Source organism: Phocoena sinus, chromosome 15 (assembly GCF_008692025.1).
Source record: "Phocoena sinus isolate mPhoSin1 chromosome 15, mPhoSin1.pri, whole genome shotgun sequence".
Classification (NCBI taxonomy): Eukaryota; Metazoa; Chordata; class Mammalia; order Artiodactyla; family Phocoenidae; genus Phocoena; species Phocoena sinus.
The window spans coordinates 23395987-23414571 of NC_045777.1; the positions used below are offsets into that span (position 1 = coordinate 23395987).

General features: G+C 42.5%; 1 protein-coding gene across 3 annotated transcripts in view; it reads right to left on the reverse strand.

The window, feature by feature from the left end:
* Positions 1–18585, reverse strand: part of CNBD2 (cyclic nucleotide binding domain containing 2) — a 79938-nt gene that overhangs the window by 23207 nt on the left and 38146 nt on the right. For all 3 annotated transcript variants that reach the window (XM_032605161.1, XM_032605160.1, XM_032605162.1), the window contains 3 exons: positions 16972–17086; positions 10713–10890; positions 8675–8795 (listed from right to left, as the gene is read on the reverse strand). In XM_032605161.1, the coding sequence (XP_032461052.1) occupies positions 8675–8795; positions 10713–10890; positions 16972–17086 (414 nt within the window). The remainder of the gene's footprint in view (positions 1–8674; positions 8796–10712; positions 10891–16971; positions 17087–18585) is intronic.

Genomic DNA, 18585 nt, shown 5'->3' on the forward strand with positions numbered 1-18585 from the left:
TCAGGCTTCCTGACTTCAGACTATACTACAAAGCTACAGTAATCAAGACAGTATGGTACTGGCACAAAATCAGAAATATAGATCAATGGAACAGGATAGAAAGCCCAGAGATAAACCCACGCACATATGGTCACCTTATCTTTGATAAAGGAGGCAGGAATGTACAGTGGAGAAAGGACAGCCTCTTCAATAAGTGGTGCTGGGAAAACTGGACAGCTACATGTAAAAGTATGAGATTAGATCACTCCCTAACACCATACACAAAAATAAGCTCAAAATGGATTAAAGACCTAAATGTAAGGCCAGAAACGATCAAACTCCTAGAGGAAAACATAGGCAGGACACTCTATGACATAAATCACAGCAAGGTCCTTTTTGACCCACCTCCTAGAGAAATGGAAATAAAAACAAAAGTAAACAAATGGGACCTAATGACACTTAAAAGCTTTTGCACAGCAAAGGAAACCATAAACAAGACCAAAAGACAACCCTCAGAATGGGAGAAAATATTTGCAAATGAAGCAACTGACAAAGGATTAATCTCCAAAATTTATAAGCAGCTCATGCAGCGTAATAACAAAAAAACAAACAACCCAATCCAAAAATGGGCAGAAGACCTAAATAGACATTTCTCCAAAGAAGATATACAGAGTGTCAACAAACACATGAAAGAATGCTCAACATCACTAATCATTAGAGAAATGCAAATCAAGACCACAATGAGATATCATCTCACACCAGTCAGAATGGCCATCATCAAAAAATCTAGAAACAATAAATGCTGGAGAGAGTGTGGAGAAAAGGGAACCCTCTTACACTGTTGGTGGGAATGTAAATTGATACAGCCATTGTGGAGAACAGTATGGCGGTTCCTTAAAAAACTACAAATAGAACTACCATATGACCCAGCAATCCCACTACTGGGCATATACCCTGAGAAAACCATAATTCAAAAAGAGTCATGTACCAAAATGTTCATTGCAGCTCTATTTACAATAGCCCAGAGATGGAAACAACCTAAGTGTCCATCATCGGATGAATGGATAAAGAAGATGTGGCACATATATACAATGGAATATTACTCAGCCATAAAAAGAAACGAAATTGAGCTATTTGTAATGAGGTGGATAGACCTAGAGTCTGTCATACAGAGTGAAGTAAGTCAGAAAGAGAGAGACAAATACCGTATGCTAACACATATATATGGAATTTAAGGGGAAAAAATGTCATGAAGAACCTAGGGGTGAAACAGGAATAAAGACACAGACTTACTAGAGAATGGACTTGAGGCTATGGGGAGGGGGAAGGGTAAACGGTGACAAAGCGAGAGAGAGGCATGGACATCTATACACTACTAAATGTAAGGTAGATAGCTAGTGGGAAGCAGCCACATAGCACAGGGAGATCAGCTCGGTGCTTTGTGACCGCCTGGAGGGGTGGGATGGGGGGGTGGGAGGGAGGGAGACGCAAGCGGGAAGCGATATGGGAACATATGTATATATATAACTGATTCATTTTGTTGTGAAGCTGAAACTAACATACCATTGTAAAGCAATTATACTCCAATAAAGATGTTAAAATGAAGAAAAAAGAAAAAAAAGAAAGGAGATGTGAAGTAGGGTTTGGAACAGCTTCCCCTTCCCCGCCCTCACCCACACTACCACCATTTGGGTTCCAGACCTTGAAGAATGACCATCTAGCCTGAGCCCTGGCCTTGTCTCTCCTTGGTAAGACTGGAATGGAGATGTGTTATCTTTCTTATGAAGTTGTTGAAGGTCCAAACAAGATGGTGTGGTGTGTGAGGATGCTCTGGGAGACGTGAAGCTCCTCACACTTTAGTTGTGCTCAGTGCAATGGGCATAAAGGCCCTTCTGACCTGTGCCAGGCCTTGCACAGAAGCCAGATGGCTGCTCTTTAGCTCCTACTGTGTGGGAGAAACATGTGTGTAGACGTAATCCTCACAACCACCCGGCGATATAGGGATTATCAGCCTCAGATGTGGAAAGTAAGGTTCAAAAAAGGAAATTTACTTGCAAAGGTCATGTATCTTATAATTACAATGACAATGATGACGATGATGATGACGGTGATGACAGCACCAGCTAATGTTTAATGAGCCTTCACTAAATCCCAGGCCCTCTTGTAGCTTTGGGGTGTGTTAGCTCATGGAACCCTCACTAGAACCCCATGAGGTGAGTCCTTCTATGATCATCATTTTACAGAGGATGCTGATGAGGTTAAGAAACTTATCCAACATCATACAGCACAGAAGCAATAAAGCTAGGATTTGAATACGGACGGGCCTGCCTTTAGAGTCCATGCTTTTAACCACTACACTGCGAGGAAAACTGAGGCACAAAGTTAACTAACCTGCCCAAGGTAACAAGACAGAAAGTGGTGGAGCCGGGATTTGAACCAGCAATCTGTCCAGGGCCTCACTGAGGGCAGTACCGTCAGCAGGCACTGTTATCCATCTCCACTCCACCCCACGCATTCCAGCCAGAGTCAGGTCTTCAAGTAGCTTCCCAAAGCTCCCAGGATAAAGCAGAACTCTTCATCGTGGCCACTGATGCTTTGGCTATCTCACCCTTGTAAGGCTCCTGCCTCGTTTACTCTGTTTCAGCCATGCTGCCCTCCCTTCCAGTCCCCTCAACATGCCAGGCTGCTTCCTGCCTCAGGCTCAACCTGCTGTTCCTCTGTCCGGAACACTCTTCCCCCCAGGTTGTCTATAGTTTATTCCTTTTGTCATTCAGCTCCCAGCTTAAATATCGCTGCCTTAGAGCAGCCTTCCCTGACCACTCCGTTTAGGAAGACCACCCCCTTCAACTCAGCTTTCTGTTCCATTCCCAACAGCAATTTAAAACTTTCTGTGTGGTCTTCCCTGGTGGCGCAGTGGTTGAGAGTCTGCCTGCTGATGCAGGGGACATGGGTTCGTTCCCCGGTCTGGGAAGATCCCACATGCTGTGGAGCGGCTGGGCCCGTGAGCCATGGCCGCTGAACCTGTGTGTCTGGAGCCCGTGCTCCGCAACACGAGAGGCCAGAACGGTGAATGGCCCGCGTACCGCAAAAAAAAAAAAAAAAACTTTTTGTGTGTTTGCTGCTTTATCTGTTTACTGTCTGTCTCCAGACTACGTCATTAGCCCCATAAGGGCAAGAATAATGTCAGTTTACTCACCCACAGCGGCACTTTGGGCCATGCTTGGGGCATGATAGATCCTCAAGAAATATCTGCTGAGTGAATGCTCCAACGGAATCATAGAACATTAGAGTCAGCAGCTCACCCAGGTGAATGTCCTCATTTTCTGATGAGGGTTCAGATTCAGAGAGGTAGAAGTGATTTGCCCAAGGCCACACAGCAAGCTAATTAGAAGCAAAAACTACAATATGTGAGGTGGCCCATCTGCCATCTCCCTGCTGCTCTGCCCAGTCTTGACCATGTCTGAGGCCTCAGCCCGCCTATTCCCTGGAGAAGCTGGTTCCCCTACACCCCCTGGCTCAAAAGCTGGGTCTCTTTACTCCAGGCCCCAAGCTCTGCTGTTTCCAGGGCTGACTCAGCTCTACACTCCTGCCTCCAAAGGAAAATGTGATCTCCTACCTCCTGGTAGGTGAATACAGTCACAGCTGTTACCATTCATTCTCCTGCAAATGAAGCCAGGGCCTTGAAAGCAGGGAGAACAGAATTTTACCAAAGGCACATCACAGGCATTTTCTTCAACAGGATCTCGTTAATGAATATTTGGTGGTGGGAGTTTCTCTGCCCTGGGTCCTGTGTGGTGAATGAGGCAGTCAGGGCCTTGCTCCGAGCCTTCCAGGATTGCTTAGAGAATCAAGTCCCAAGTCCCTCTTGTTCCATCTTCCACAGCCTCCCGCTCCTGTCACCCTCTACCAGAGTGAGCAATGCCTTGTCTGCCCTGTGGTTCCTCCATGCACCCAGGGTGCCAGGCATCCTGGCTCCTCCGCGGGCAGCCCACGAGGCTGCATGCACGGCAGGTGCCTGGCCTCAGGTGGCCTGTGTCCAGTCCTGAGCACCTCACTCTGAGACACTGAAACTGCAGGGAAACGGAAGTGAGAAGGCTGGAAACTATATCACAGGAAGACTGAAGGAATGGAGGAATGTTTTCCCTGCATAAGAAAATAATTAACAGGGCACAGATGCTGAATGAAAAACAAAACAGCATTCTTTAAATACCTAAGAGGCCACCATGTGGCAAGGAAGCTGATTTCTGTTTGTTCTTGGGGGGATGGGTAAGCGGGGGGTCGGAGCTCCTTAAAAATTGTAGAAGGCAGAGTTTTACTGAGCAAAAATAAGAGCTGCTGAAAAGCTCGGAAATATTCACGCGGTATTGACTGAGGGCTGTGCTAGGGCCTGGGGCTCCAGACAGTGCTGGGCTGACCTCCCTGCCTCGGAGGGGTGGGGGGTGGGGTGGGGGGGTGGGGGGGGGGTGGCGCACAGGCCAGAGCAGGAGCACTAAGAGCTCAGCACAGCACTGGGTGAGGACCCTGGAGATTCATGGCAACAACGATGACCATACATCAGAAGACAGTCCCCCCACCTCCAGGAAGACTGAGGTGCATCGCTACCCACCAGGAGGCCTCGTGCCCTCCCCGTACAGCTCACCCGCCCACCCAGCTCCAGCACCTATGGCCCAGCTCCCACAGTGGTCAACTCATGGCCAAGTTTGTTTCACCCATACATCCCCCCTCCACTATGGGAGAATTACTTTTTTTTTAAGATTTTTTTTTTTAAGGGAACCATTTTTAAAGTCTTTACTGAATTTGTTACAATATTGCTTCTGTTTAATGTTTTGGTTTTTTGGCTGCAAGGTATGTGGGATCTTAGCTCCCCGGAGATCGAACCCGCAGCCCCTGCATTGGAAGGCGAAGTGTTAACCACTGGACAGCCAGGGATGTCCCTGGATAATTACTTTTTTTTTTTTTTTTTCGGTACACGGGCCTCTCACTGTTGTGGCCTCTCCCGTTGCGGAGCACAGGCTCCAGACGCGCAGGCTCAGCGGCCATGGCTCACGGGCCCAGCCGCTCCGCGGCATGTGGGATCTTCCTGGACCAGGGCACGAACCCCTGTCCCCTGCATCGGCAGGCGGACTCTCAACCACTGTGCCACTAGGGAAGCCCTAATAGACTTTTTTTTTTCCTTTTGTATGTCCTTTATTTTTTCATATTATTCAACACTTTCAGATTCAGGTTTCAGATTCAGATTCTGGCTCTGTGAGCTCCTGACATACATTTACCAGATTTCCATGAGTAATGAAACTCTATTCATGGACATATATTTATTGAAATTTTAATAACTGACAGTCTCTGTGCTGGGTTCTGAGACAATCCCTACTATAGAGATGCGTATAGATCACTGAGGAAAATATACAAGTTCACAGTCACAGTCACTGTAATGACTTCATGAATAGACTTTTCTTTAGAACAGTTTTAGACTTAACAGAAAAATTGAGAAGATAGTACAGAGTTCCCATATACCCTGCCCTCGGTTTCCTGTTAAGATCTCACATTAACTGTGATACCTTTGTTACAATTAATGAACCAATATGGATACATAATCAATAACTGAAGCCAACGAGTTATTTAAATTTCCTTTTTCTCTTCCACAGTCCTATCCAGGACACAGCATTACATTTAATTGTCATGTCCCTTTAGGCTCCTCTTGGCTGTGGCACTTTCTCAGACTTACCTTGTTCATGATGATCTTCACAGTTTTGAGGAGTACCGGTCGCCCCACTATTAGAATTTGTCTGATTTTCCTCACGATTAGACTGGGGTTATGGGTTATTGGGAAGAGCGTGCCATTTTCATCACACCACATCCCACTTTTATAATCTCATATTAAGGGGACATACTATCAGCATGATTTATTACTGTTGATCTTGGCCTTGATCACCTGAGAGAGGAAGCACTGCTCACTCAATGGTTTTTCCTCTGTGAAATTATTCTCTTTTTCCTCCTTTCTATCATGTACTCTTGGAAGGAAGTCACTATGTGCAGCCCACACCGAAGGAGCGGTGAGTTATATACCCTCTCTTTTAGGGCAGAGTGTCTACATAAATTATTTGGAATTCTTCTGCATGGGAGATTTGTCTTTTCTCCCCTGTTTATTAATTTATTCATTATATCAATATGTACTCACAGACGTTTATTTTGTACTTTGGGTTATAATCCAATACTACTTTATTTAGTTGTTCCGATTGTTCCAGCTTTGGCCACTGGGAGCTCTTTCAGTTGGCCCCTGTGTTCCTTTGATATGCCCACTCCCATCAATGTAGGGATTTTCTCCCCAGCACATCCTTATTTCCTGGCACTACAAAAGGCTCCAGGCTCACTCATATATATCTTGTCCTGGTTCTAGACTCAACCAAAGAGCCCTTGTTTCTTTTGAAGAATGGTATTAGGAACCAAGATCTGGGCGCTATGTGTGCTCATTGCTACTGGTGTGTGTCATTTCTTTTAGGCCCTGTCGGCTAACAGAGCAAAAGATACATGTTTATACATATACCTATAAATATTTCTTTATGGAACCATCTGTATCTATATTACGATAGACATAAATTCACATGATGTCTGCAACTCTAATCCATTACCACATGGATCATTCTAGCCTCCTCCCCTTGCATATCTGTATATTTCCACTCCAATGGTGAAAAACCTGGCTCCTACCCTCTGCCATTCATTTACTTAATTGACACATTTCAGTATACACGTATAGCAGTATCAGGATTGTTAATCCACACACCCATGGAAAAAACTTTGTCATAGAGTACAATGATCATGTGCAGTTCCTTTTGTTTTCAGTCTCAGAGACTCCACTCATCTCCAAAGTTACTTAGGTCAGGACCTTCTCTCCCATCCTCTTCACTGAAGTTGGTTCATAGATTTGTAATATTGTTAGATTCTCTCCTCAGTCTGCATTTCTTCCTGGGGGATCCCCCTCCCCATCTCCTAAATGATTTTTGTTGTTGTTACAAATTGCATACATTAAGGTTCACTCTGTGCTGTAAAGTTCTATGGGTTTTGATAAATGCTTAATGTTTTGTATCTACCATTACAGTAATTACAGAGTAATTTTATTGCCCTAAAAATCCCCTGTGCTTTACTTATTTATCCCTCCCCCTGAATTCCAAACCTCCGGTGACCATTTTTCTATATCCATATTTTTGCCTTTTCCAAAATGTCACATAATTAGAATCATACAATACTTCATCTTTTCATACTGGCTTCTTTCCCTTAGAAATATTCATTTAGGGAATTCCCTGGTGGTCCAGTGGTTAGGATTCTGGGCTTTCACTGCTGGGGCCGGGTTCAGTCCCTGGTTGGGGAACTAAGATCCCACAAGCCATACTTGGTGCAGCCAAAAAAAAATATTCATTTAATTTTTCCATGTCTTTTCATGGTGCCCTAGCTAATTTATTTATTTTTTATTTATTTATTTTTTTGCAGTACGCGGGCCTCTCACTGCTGTGGCCTCTCCCGTTGCAGAGTACAGGCTCCGGACGCGCAGGCTCAGCGGCCATGGCTCACGGCCCCAGCCGCTCCACAGCATGTGGGATCTTCCCGGACCGGGGCACGAACCCATGTCCCCTGCATCGGCAGGCGGACTCTCAACCACTGCGCCACCAGGGAAGCCCCGCTAATTTCTTTTTATTGCCAAATAATATTTCATTGTATGGATTTATCAGTTTGTTTATATTCACCTTTCCATATAAATTTTAGCATTAGTTTTTCAATATCCACAAAATAACTTGTTGGGATTTTGATTGGGATTGCATTGAATCTATACACGAAGTTGGGATAAACTGACATGTTAACAATACTGAGTCTTCCAGTCCATGAACATAGAATATTTCTCCATTTATTTAAATCTTCCTTGAATTTTTTCATTATAGTTATATAGTTTTCTGCATATAGATCCTGAACATATTTTGTTAGATTTATACCTAAGTATTTCATTTTTTGTTACTATTGTAAATGACATTGTGTTTTTTATTTCAAATTACAATTGTTCATTGCCTTATACCCTGTGACCTTGCTATAATCATTTATTAGCTCCAGGAAGTTTATTTGTTCTTTTTTGTTGTTGTTGTTTTGTTTTTTTGATTCTTTAGAATTGTCTATATAGATAATCATGTCATCTGCAAACAAAGACAGCTATATTTTTTCCTTCCCAACCTGTATGTGTTTAACTTCCTTTTCTTAATGCACTAGCTAGGACTTCCAAAACAATGTTGAATAGTAGTGAGAAGGGACATCCTTGCCTTGTTCCTGGATTATTTTAAAGCAAGTCCCAGATGTCATATCATTTTATCTGTAAATATCTGGATATGTATCTCCTAAATGTAAGGACTCTTATTTATTTATTTATGGCTGCCCTGCGTGGCACGTGGGATCTCAGTTCCCCAACCAGGGATAGAACCCATGTCCCCGGCAACGGAAGTGCGGAGTCTTAACCACTGGACCGCCAGGGAAGTCCCATAAAGACTCTTTAAAAAACATAACCACGATACCATTATCATATCTTAAAAAAATCAAACAATATTCCTTAATATCACCGAATTTAGAACAGGATGATTTTAAACATTTACTCTCATTACTTAGCACCCCCAGCCCTTCATGTTACACACTCTATTGTGAACAAGGCTCTCTGCACACTTACCAAGATTTCTCCTTGCTCCACGGTGTGAATCTTCACGTAGGCCCCCACTGCAGCCTCCTTGGGGAGATCACCATACTTCGTATCAATCATAGGACACTCGATGAAATGAGGACACCTGGATCTGAAATTTGACACCTTGTTAAAGAGAACTCATTTGTAACACAGCCAGTTCATGAAGCCCTGGATAAGCAGCCCCCATTCAATTGAGATCGCCCCTCCCTTCTCCCAGGTGGTGAGAAAACTGTCAGGATTTGGAGAGGTTTAATAGGGAGAAGACATGCACGTGAGCCAGGCCTGATGGGTGAGAAGTCCAGGCTGGCTGTCTTAATGCTCAGCACAAGGAAGGGATTTCTAAGTCAGAGCTGTCTAAAAATAGAAAGACTAGTTTGAGAAAGAGTAAGCTCTGTCCCCCTGGGGACACAGCGGAGGTTGGGGCTCTTCTTGAGAGGCAGGCAGAGAAGAGATGGCTTCATTTGTTTGTTCACAAAAACGGGTTTCCCTGAGTGATCTGTAGACTCGGTACTTTGTTCACGTTGGAGTGATTTTTACACAGGCAATCCTGTTGTGCTTTCTTTGGTCTCAGGCTAGGTAGAAGGAAGAGACAAAGTATGCTATCTGGATTAGAGGCAGGGAAAGGATTATTCATTAGCTGAGAGCATAGCTGAACTCACCCAACATATACACAAGGTAGGCTTCCATTCTTGCCTCCCAGGACATGCCCAGCATATGTCTTTTATTTTTTACTGTGGGGACAGCCTGTCCTCTTTTCCCTCACTATTTACAGCAGAGAAACTAAGTCTGTTCCATCCCTACCTTCAGAAGAACTAGGATTGGGATTTCAAACACTGGATCCTTTGGAAAGAGTATCCATCAGAGGTAAAAACAACAAAGCAACCACAGGGTGCGCATTATGGAGGTAAGCAGGCTGGAAGTGTTAACAGGCAAAGGATTCCCCGGGGGCACCAGGGAGATTGTGACACTGATGCCATTATTAGTATGATATTTTTACTTCATATGTAATGAAGGGGCAGGCACTGAGCTGCCTCTAGGCCAGTGCCCACTGAGTGTCCCTTCCTCTCCAGGAAAGGCAAAAAGCACAGCCTTCATTGTGCACCCACCTTGTTTCTGTCACGACCATCATACCAGATAGCAAGACTGAGCACTAAAAAGCTGCTCAGGTTTGAATCCTGACTCTGCCACTTTCTATCTGTGTGACCTTGAATAAGTAACTTAATCTCTCCCTGTACCTTGGTTTTCTCACCTGAAAGATGTGAGTGATAATAGCAGTACTTACCTTGTACGGTTGTTGGGAGAATTAAATTAGATAATCCAGTACCAGGCACAGAGTCATTTCCATAAGTGTTAGCTATAATTATCATTATCTCATTTAACTGCTGGTTTACAACAAACTGAGACTTAGATGCTGTTAGCTACAGACCAGGAAACTGAGGCTTAGAGAGGTCAAGTCCCTTGCACAGGGACACAGAGCTAAAATAAGTGGCCAAGCCAGGATTCAAACCCAGATTGGACTGACTCCAAACCACTTATCTACTGCCTCCCTTAAATGAGCAGACTTTCCTTAAGAAGCTCAGAGTCAAGGAGATATGGGTATGTATGTGTATGTATAGCTGATTCACTTTGTTATACAGCAGAAACCAACAAGCCATTGTAAAGCAATTATACTCCAATAAAGATGTTTAAAAAAAGAAGCTCAGGGTCAAAAAGGCCCAGTGATATACAAACAGAATGTCATCACCAAAAACTGTGTCCTGCCCCTTCTTCTTCAGATGGGTTCCCTGAGAAAGGAAGCAGCCACCACCTAAAGGGGCCCTGTGAGCTGGAGGCAGGGAAGGCAGTCCCCATATCAAACCTAGAGGACCTCTGGAGGCTGCCTTCTGCACACATCCCAACCTTTGGGGTCAAGCTGTGATTGCTACCTCCGCCCCCTCCCCAGCATCCCTGACATTCTGCCCTGTAAGTTATATCCCCCTTTTCAACCAGAATCTGGACCCTTCTGTCTGTCAAGGGCAAAGCTTACTTGATCTTTGAGCCCAAAGTCTTTGGGAGAGTATTTCCAGAAGTTTTAATCTTCCTACTGAAGCTGGATCCCTGTTGCTCCTGGGCTTTCCGGAGATGCAGAAGTTTCAGAAAACTAAAATCCTGTACAGGATATGACCTGATCTGGAATTCCTTAAATCTCTCCACAGGAGACAGATCTATTAGAGAAAGCACAGGAAAACCCATTAATGGGTCTTTGCATACGTGAGGGTTGTGCTGGAGGTGTCTGGAGGTATATCACAATCTCCTGTGTGGCTAGTCTGATGCACAGGGGAATTAAGAAAAACAGGAAAGAAAAACACTGTGGCTTCCACTGTTGTCCCTCTGTGCCAGGTCCTGACCGAGAGCCTTTACATCCATTACATCTAGACAAATGTCATTAGCCTAATTTAAGAGAGAAAATGAGAAGCAGAGTTTAACACCCAGGAAAGGGCTGAAGCTTGTATTTGAACTCAGGTGTTTCTGATTCAAAGCTCATGTCTTTCCATTAACAGATCACATTTATCTGGGCTTTCAAACTGGGACTGGGGGCAGGGGGAGCAATAAAAAATAGGTGACCAGCCATAGAACCTTGGACAAGTCTCAATCTCTTGGAATCCTCCTAGGACTATTGTAAGCATTACAGATAAAGTATGTGCTATGCCTAACACAGTGCCTGGAACATAATAGGTCCTCTGTGAGCATTAATAAAAAGATCTCCAACATGGGGCTTTCCTGGTGGCGCAGTGGTTAAGAATCCGCCTGCCAATGCAGGGGACACGGATTCAAGCCCTGGTCCAGGAAGATCCCACATGCCACGGAGCAACTAAGCCCACGAGCCACAACTACTGAGTGCGCTCTAGAGCCCGTGAGCCACAACTACTGAAGCCCATGTGCCACAACTACTGAAGCCCATGTGCCACAACTACTGAAGCCCATGCGCCACAACTACTGAAGCCCATGCACCTAGAGCCTGTGCTCCACAACAAGAGAAGCCACCGCAATGAGCAGCCCCTGCTCACGGCAACTAGAGAAAGCCTGCGCACAGCAATGAAAACCCAACGCAACCCCCCCCCCAAAAAAATAAATAAAATAAATTTTTTTAAAAAATAAAAAGAGCTCGAAGAGAATACCACTGAGAAACACTATGCTGAGTGAAAGGAACCAGATACAAAAGAGTACATACTATAGGACTCCATTTACATGAAACCCTAGGAAAGACAAACATAACCTATAGTGATGGAAAGCAGATCGGTGGTTGCCCAGGGCCAGGGGTGAAGGATAGGGATTGACTGGGAAGGGGCATAAGGGAACTTCTGGGGGTGATGGAAATGTTCTATAACTTGACTGTGGTGGTTACAACAGATGTAAATTTGTTAAAATTCATTGAACTACACACTTTAAGTGTGTGTCTTTTATTGTATGAAAATGAAACCTTAATGATATTGATTTAAAAAATAGATCTTCTGGGAGTTCCCTGGTGGCCTAGTGGTTAGGATCCTGGGCTCTCACTGCCGTGGCCTGGGTACAACCCCTGGTCGGGGAATGGAGATCCCACAAGCTGTGCAGCATGACCAAAAAAAAAAAAAACCTCTCCAGTGTTACTATTAAAATTAATGTTAATAGAAATGAACTCGAACTACACAAGGAGTAGGCCTAGAGAAACAAAGCATATATAAAAAAGCCCTAAGTACAACCTATTTAGAAGGCATTTTAGCAATACTTATCAACATTTTAAGTGTGCATAGCCAGTACACACTGGACCAAATACTTGATCCAGTAATTCTAAGAATTTATCCAATATGTTTTTGTGCACACGTATGCAAAGATAAACACACCAGGAAATTCACCACAGTAGGGTAATAGCAAAAAATTGGAAATAATCCAAAATATCTGTAAAAGGTAATTGGTTTAATTGTGGTATATCCATACAAGAGAATAAAACTCAGCTATTAAGAACCATAGATCTAGACTTCTGCTTCCAGCCAAACAGAGTAACAGGGACTACTCTCCCACCTGAAACTAATAAAATACTGGGCTAAATACATGAAAAACGTGGCTTTCATGACACTGGGCATCATGCCATGAAGAACCATTATCCCTGCAAGATAGAAAACAAATGGGCTGAGCCCTACTATTGCCCCAGCCGACCACCTGGAGACCTTCTGGGCAATGGTGCCGGAAAGGGAAACCCAGGAGGAGCCCAGCAATCTCTCTGAATTAATGAGACAGAAGTGAGTCCAGGGAAGACAAGGCAGCTGGAGTTCACAGAGCAGAGTCCCAGAAAGGAGAAAGTTGCACAAAGAGAGAACTCTGAAGATCTTCCGAGGGTCCCCTTTGGTCTCAGCTGAGTACTGAGCAATACATGAATGATGTTAGGAAACCACCAGTGGTTAGGCAGCCACTAAGATGGCCCTCAGTGATTCCCACCTCCTGATGGCCACACATTTGTGTACTATCCTCCCATTAAGTGTGGGCTGGATTTGATTCTAATAAATAGAATATAGCAGAAGTGATGGGATATCACTTTTGAGGCTAGGTTTAAAAGGCTTCTGCCTTGGGTATACTCTGTGTTGCTCTCTCTCACTCCTGGGGAAGCAAGCTGCCGTGTCATAAAACAGCCCTGTAGAGACACCCACAAGGTGAGGGACCAAGGTTTGGAAATAGCCACGTAAGTGAACTTGGAAGTGGGTCCCTCTCAAGTGAGTCTTCAGATGAGACCACAACCCTGGCAGACAGCTGCAACCTCACGACAGAACTTGAGCCAGAGGCAGCTGGCTAAGCCATGCTCAGATTTCTGACCCAAAGAAACTGAGAGATAATAAATATTGTTTCAAGTCACTAAGTTTTGGGATAATTGGTTACACAGTAATAGATACAAAAATGCTACCCAAGGCTGGGGAAAGAACCACCCAAAATGTTTAGAGGGATAAATAATCAGAGTTCACACAGGACCAGAAATAGTTCCTGTTCTCAACAGCTAGAATAGAAAGCCTCACAAGTCATGGGCACCTGTGGAATATTCAGAATGGCTTTGTCTCATGAATGGGGCAAAATTAGCTCTAGATTAAACACTGCTCTGATCTTACCTACCAAAGCCTAAATGCTAGTCTTTAAAAGATCAAAATATTTCCAAGTAACTTACCTGCATCCCAGAACAAATCTCAAAAATATTTACAGGAATTTTTAAATATGTAGCACCCAAAATTCACAGTTTCTAGCATTCTGTGAAAACTTACCAACCATGCAAAGAAGTAGGAAAATATGAACCATATAAAGAGAAAAAAACAATAAACTGAAACTGACCCAGAAATGACAGAGATAACAGAATTAGTATGCAAGGACATTAAAATAGTTATTATAATAATTGTATTCCAAAGAGGAAATTGTGTGTATATTAAGCAGAGACATGGAAATTATTTAAGAAAAAAAAAAGACCCAAATCAAACTTTTAGATATGAAAACTGCAAGGTCTGAAATGAAAAATACATGGATGGGATTAATAGCAGATTAGACAATGCAGAAGAAAGACTACTGAACTTGGAGACACAGCAATAAAAATGATCAAAAATGAGAGAAAAAAGACAACAACAAAAAATTAATAGAGCATCAGTGAAACAACTTCAAGCAGTCCAATATACATGTGATTGGAGTCCTCAAAGTGGAGGCGAAAGAAGGAAAGATAGAAAAAAAAATTTTTTAATGGTCAAAACATTCCAAATCTGATGAAAAATATAAACCCAAAGATCCAAAAAATTAAATGAACCCCAAGCACAGAAACATGACAAAAATTTTGTGAAGGCACAGTGTGACCAAATACCTTAAAACTACTGATAAAGAGAAAAATTTTAAACCAACCAGGGCAAGGCAGTGGTGATCACTCTACCATGTACAAAAATATCAAATCACTATGTTGTGCACCAGGAACTAACATAGTGTCGTGGGTCAATTACCCTTCAAAAATAAACAAGCTCATAGAAAAAGAGATCAGATTTGTGGTTACCAGAGGCAGGGGGTAGGGCAGAGGGGGAATTGGATGAAGGTGGTCAAAAGGTACAAACATCTGGGGCTTCCCTGGTGGCACAGTGATTAAGAATCCACCTGCCAATGCAGGGGACACGGGTTCAAGCCCTGGTCCGGGAAGATTCCACATGCCGCAGAGCAACTAAGCCCATGAGCCACAGCTACTGAGCCTGTGCTCTAGATCCTGTGAGCCATAACTACTGAGCCCACGTGCCTAGAGCCCATTCTCTGCAACAAGAGAAGCCACCGCAATGAGAAGCCCACACACCACACCGAAGAGTAGCCCCCGCTTGCCACAACTAGAGGAAGCCCACGGGCAGCAATAAAGACCCAACGCAGCCAAAAATAAATCAATAAAAATTTTTAAAAAGGTACAAACATCTACTTATAAGATAAATACTAAGTAATAGAGATGTAATGTACAACATGATTAATATAATTAACCCTGCTGTATGTTATATATGAAAGCTATTAAGAGAGTAAATCCTGAGAGCTATCACAAGAAAAAAAAATTTTTTTCTTTTGTATCTATGTGAAATGATGGATGTTCACTAAACTTACTGTGGTAATCATTTCATGATGTATTTAAGTCAAATCATTATGCTGTATACCTTAACCTTACACAGTGCTGTATGTCAATTATATTTCAATAAAACTGGAAGAAAAGAGAACAGCCATAAGCAAAAAGGCATTATTACGTACAAAGGATATACAAAGTTATACAAAGAGGTTATACAAAGATAAGAAGGTTGGCAGACTTCTTATTGAAAACAACGCAAGCCAGAAGACAGACTTTAATGCAAATCTTTAAAATACTGAGCAAAAACAAACAAACAAAAACCCTGCTAACCTTGAATTCTATACCCAACAAAAAAATTCTTTTAAAAATTAAGACAAAATCATTTTTAGACATAGAAAAGCTGAAAGAAATGTTAAAGGAAATACTTTGGGCAGAAGGAAACTGTACAATGGAAATCTGGACCTATACAAAGGCATGAAGAACATCAGGAATGATACCACATAGGTAAATATAAAATACTTTTGTTCTTATTATTTAAATATATTTAAAAGATAATTGTTTAAAGCAAAAGTGACAACTGTGTATTGTAAGGTTTTTAACATATGTGAAGGTAGAATATTTGACAACAGCGCAAAATCTGAGAAGGGAGAAATGGAAGTATATTGTCATAAGGTTCTGATCCTGTATGTGAAGTGGCATAATATCACGTGAAGGTAGCCTGTGATAAGTTAAAGGTATGTTCAACAAACTATAAAGCAACCACTAAAATAAAAGGACAAAGAGTTAGAGCTAATAAGCCAACAGAGAAAATGAAATGGCATCATACAAAAGAGTCCAAAAGAAGGCAGGTAAGAAAAAGAATATATTTAATACCACTGAACTGTGTGCTTAAAAATGGTTAAGATAGTAAATTTTACATTATGTGTATTTAGCCACAGTAAAAAAAAAAAATGGGGGGTGGAAATGTGTGGGATGCGGCTTTTTCTCTGGTGGATTAGCAATGGAAAAGAGAGAAAAAAAGAATTGACATGAGAAGAGAGCTGAAATTTACTGAGCACCTCCCAGGCCCTGTGCACACATGATCTGATTCAGCGCTCCTAGTAACCTGTGTGATGATGAGAGTGAACATCTACTATATACTAATGCATCTAGGTAGTGTTCTAAGAGCATTATATATTCATTTGCTTAATTTTATAACAAGCCTATGAGGCAGGGACCATGAGTCATATTTTACACACTCTGAGGGCATCGGTGTGCAGGGACATGGAATCATTTGCCCAGTATCCACACAGCTAGTAAGAGAAGGACCCTGAATTCAATCATAGCTTGGCCCTGGGCCTATGCTCTTAACCACGACACCAGCGACAGACCCCAAGGCACCAGGCCCAGAGGCTTGAGTACTCACCCAAATCACCCTGCTAATCAGTGGTATTCAAACCTGGCTCTGTCTAGCTCCAAGCTCTCTTTTTTCCACCCCTCTCCCTGTGAGAACCTGAAGCAAAGGGGAAAGGCTGAAATTGGCTGCAGGGGTGGGCAGGAGCCTCACCTCAGAGGGCCACGTGGACCAGGTTTCCACAGCTGGTAGAAGAAGGATGTCTATCCTGCCAGGCCTTTCCAGCTCTAGATTTCTAAGATTTTGTGGACCAGGCACTGAGAACCCACAGGATCAGGCGCCCCCTGCCGTGCTGCGGGCTGCCGGATGTGGATGTCGGCTTACCCTTGAGGTGGGTGTTTGGAGATCTGTCGTCTATCAGCTGCAGGTGCTGCCAGATCCACTTGTGGTAGAAGGGCGAGGTCGCCAGGTCTATCAACTGCAGCACTTCACAGCTGCCCTGGACACGTCAAGAGACACGAGCAGAAGGGTCAACCCCCAGCTCCAGGTAGGCTGGGCTTTGAAGATAAGCTCTCTTTTGTTTTACTTGCTTAATGCAAGTGGTTTCAGGTCCTTTTTAAAAATGAAAATGTTATCTACTCATCATAAAAAATTCAAATAGCTAAAGAGACCTGAGAACTAAAAAAACAAAAAATCACCATTGAGGATGTTATTGGGACAATTGGTGAAACTGACTATGGACTATAGATTATATATTATATCAATGTTAAATTCCTAGATTTCAAAAATTATTCTGTGGTTAATTTCTGATCTTAGAAAATAATCACTTAAGTATATAGGGGTAAATGAATACGATGAATGATACTTAACTCTCAAATGATTCAGGCAGGAAAAAAATATACATATATATAGAAGCAAATGTGGCAAAATGTTAGTAATTGTTGAAACCAGGTTAGGGTTATACATGAATTCTTTGAACTGTTCTTGCAAATTTTCTGTAAATTTAAAATCATTCCAAAACTAAAAGTTTAAAAAATATTCAAATCAAACAAAGAAGAACATAGAGAAAGTTAAAACTATGTTAATCCTAACACCCAGAAATAGCAAAGGTAACACTTTGGTGAATGTTATTTCAAACTCTTCTCCCTAAGCATATAAGATGTATAAATACAATTTTTCATAAATAAGTCATTTTATGTAAAACAGACTCTTGTAACCTTTTTAAAAGCTCAATAATATATCAAGGACATCTTTTTATGCCAAGCAATATGGTTCTATGCTATTGTTTTTAATGATTGCATATTATTCTATGTACGCCATAATTTACATAAAATTAAAAATAAATATTCAGTTAAGCAAAAGAAGTCAGACACAAGGAGCACATACGATACGATTCCATTTACGCAAAGTTAAAGAATAGGCAAAAGTAATCTGTGGTGACAGAAGTCAGAAGAGTGGTTACCTGTGTGGGGGCATTTTGTCTGGGAAAGGACATAAGGGAGCCTCTGAGGTACTGAAAGTGTTCTCGATCTTGATTTGGGTGATGCTTACGCAGGGGTATACATATGTAAAAATTCATCAAGCTGTAAACGTTTAGATTTGAGGTCCTTATTGCATATATGTTACACCTCAAGAAAACATTTTTGAAGATTAATATTTAGTTGTTTCTAATTTGCCAGTATTATATATAACTCTGATTTCGTTCAGGACAACAAAATCTCCAGTTTAAAAAAACTCACCACCTTCCCAAACTCTCCTACAGTGGGGTTGGCAGTGACTCAATTCTGGCTAATGAGATATAAGTGGAAGACTGATGGATAAATCTCCAAGGAAAGCTATGGTTATCCTTCCCACTACCTTCTGCCTGAAACTCAGATGTGATGGCTGGAGGTGGAACAGCCATACTGTCACCATTAGGATGAAAGCCATAAACTGTGGACGATGAAGGGAAAAGCTAGAAGGGGTCTGGGTTCTTGATGACTTCCTAGGACAGCTGTT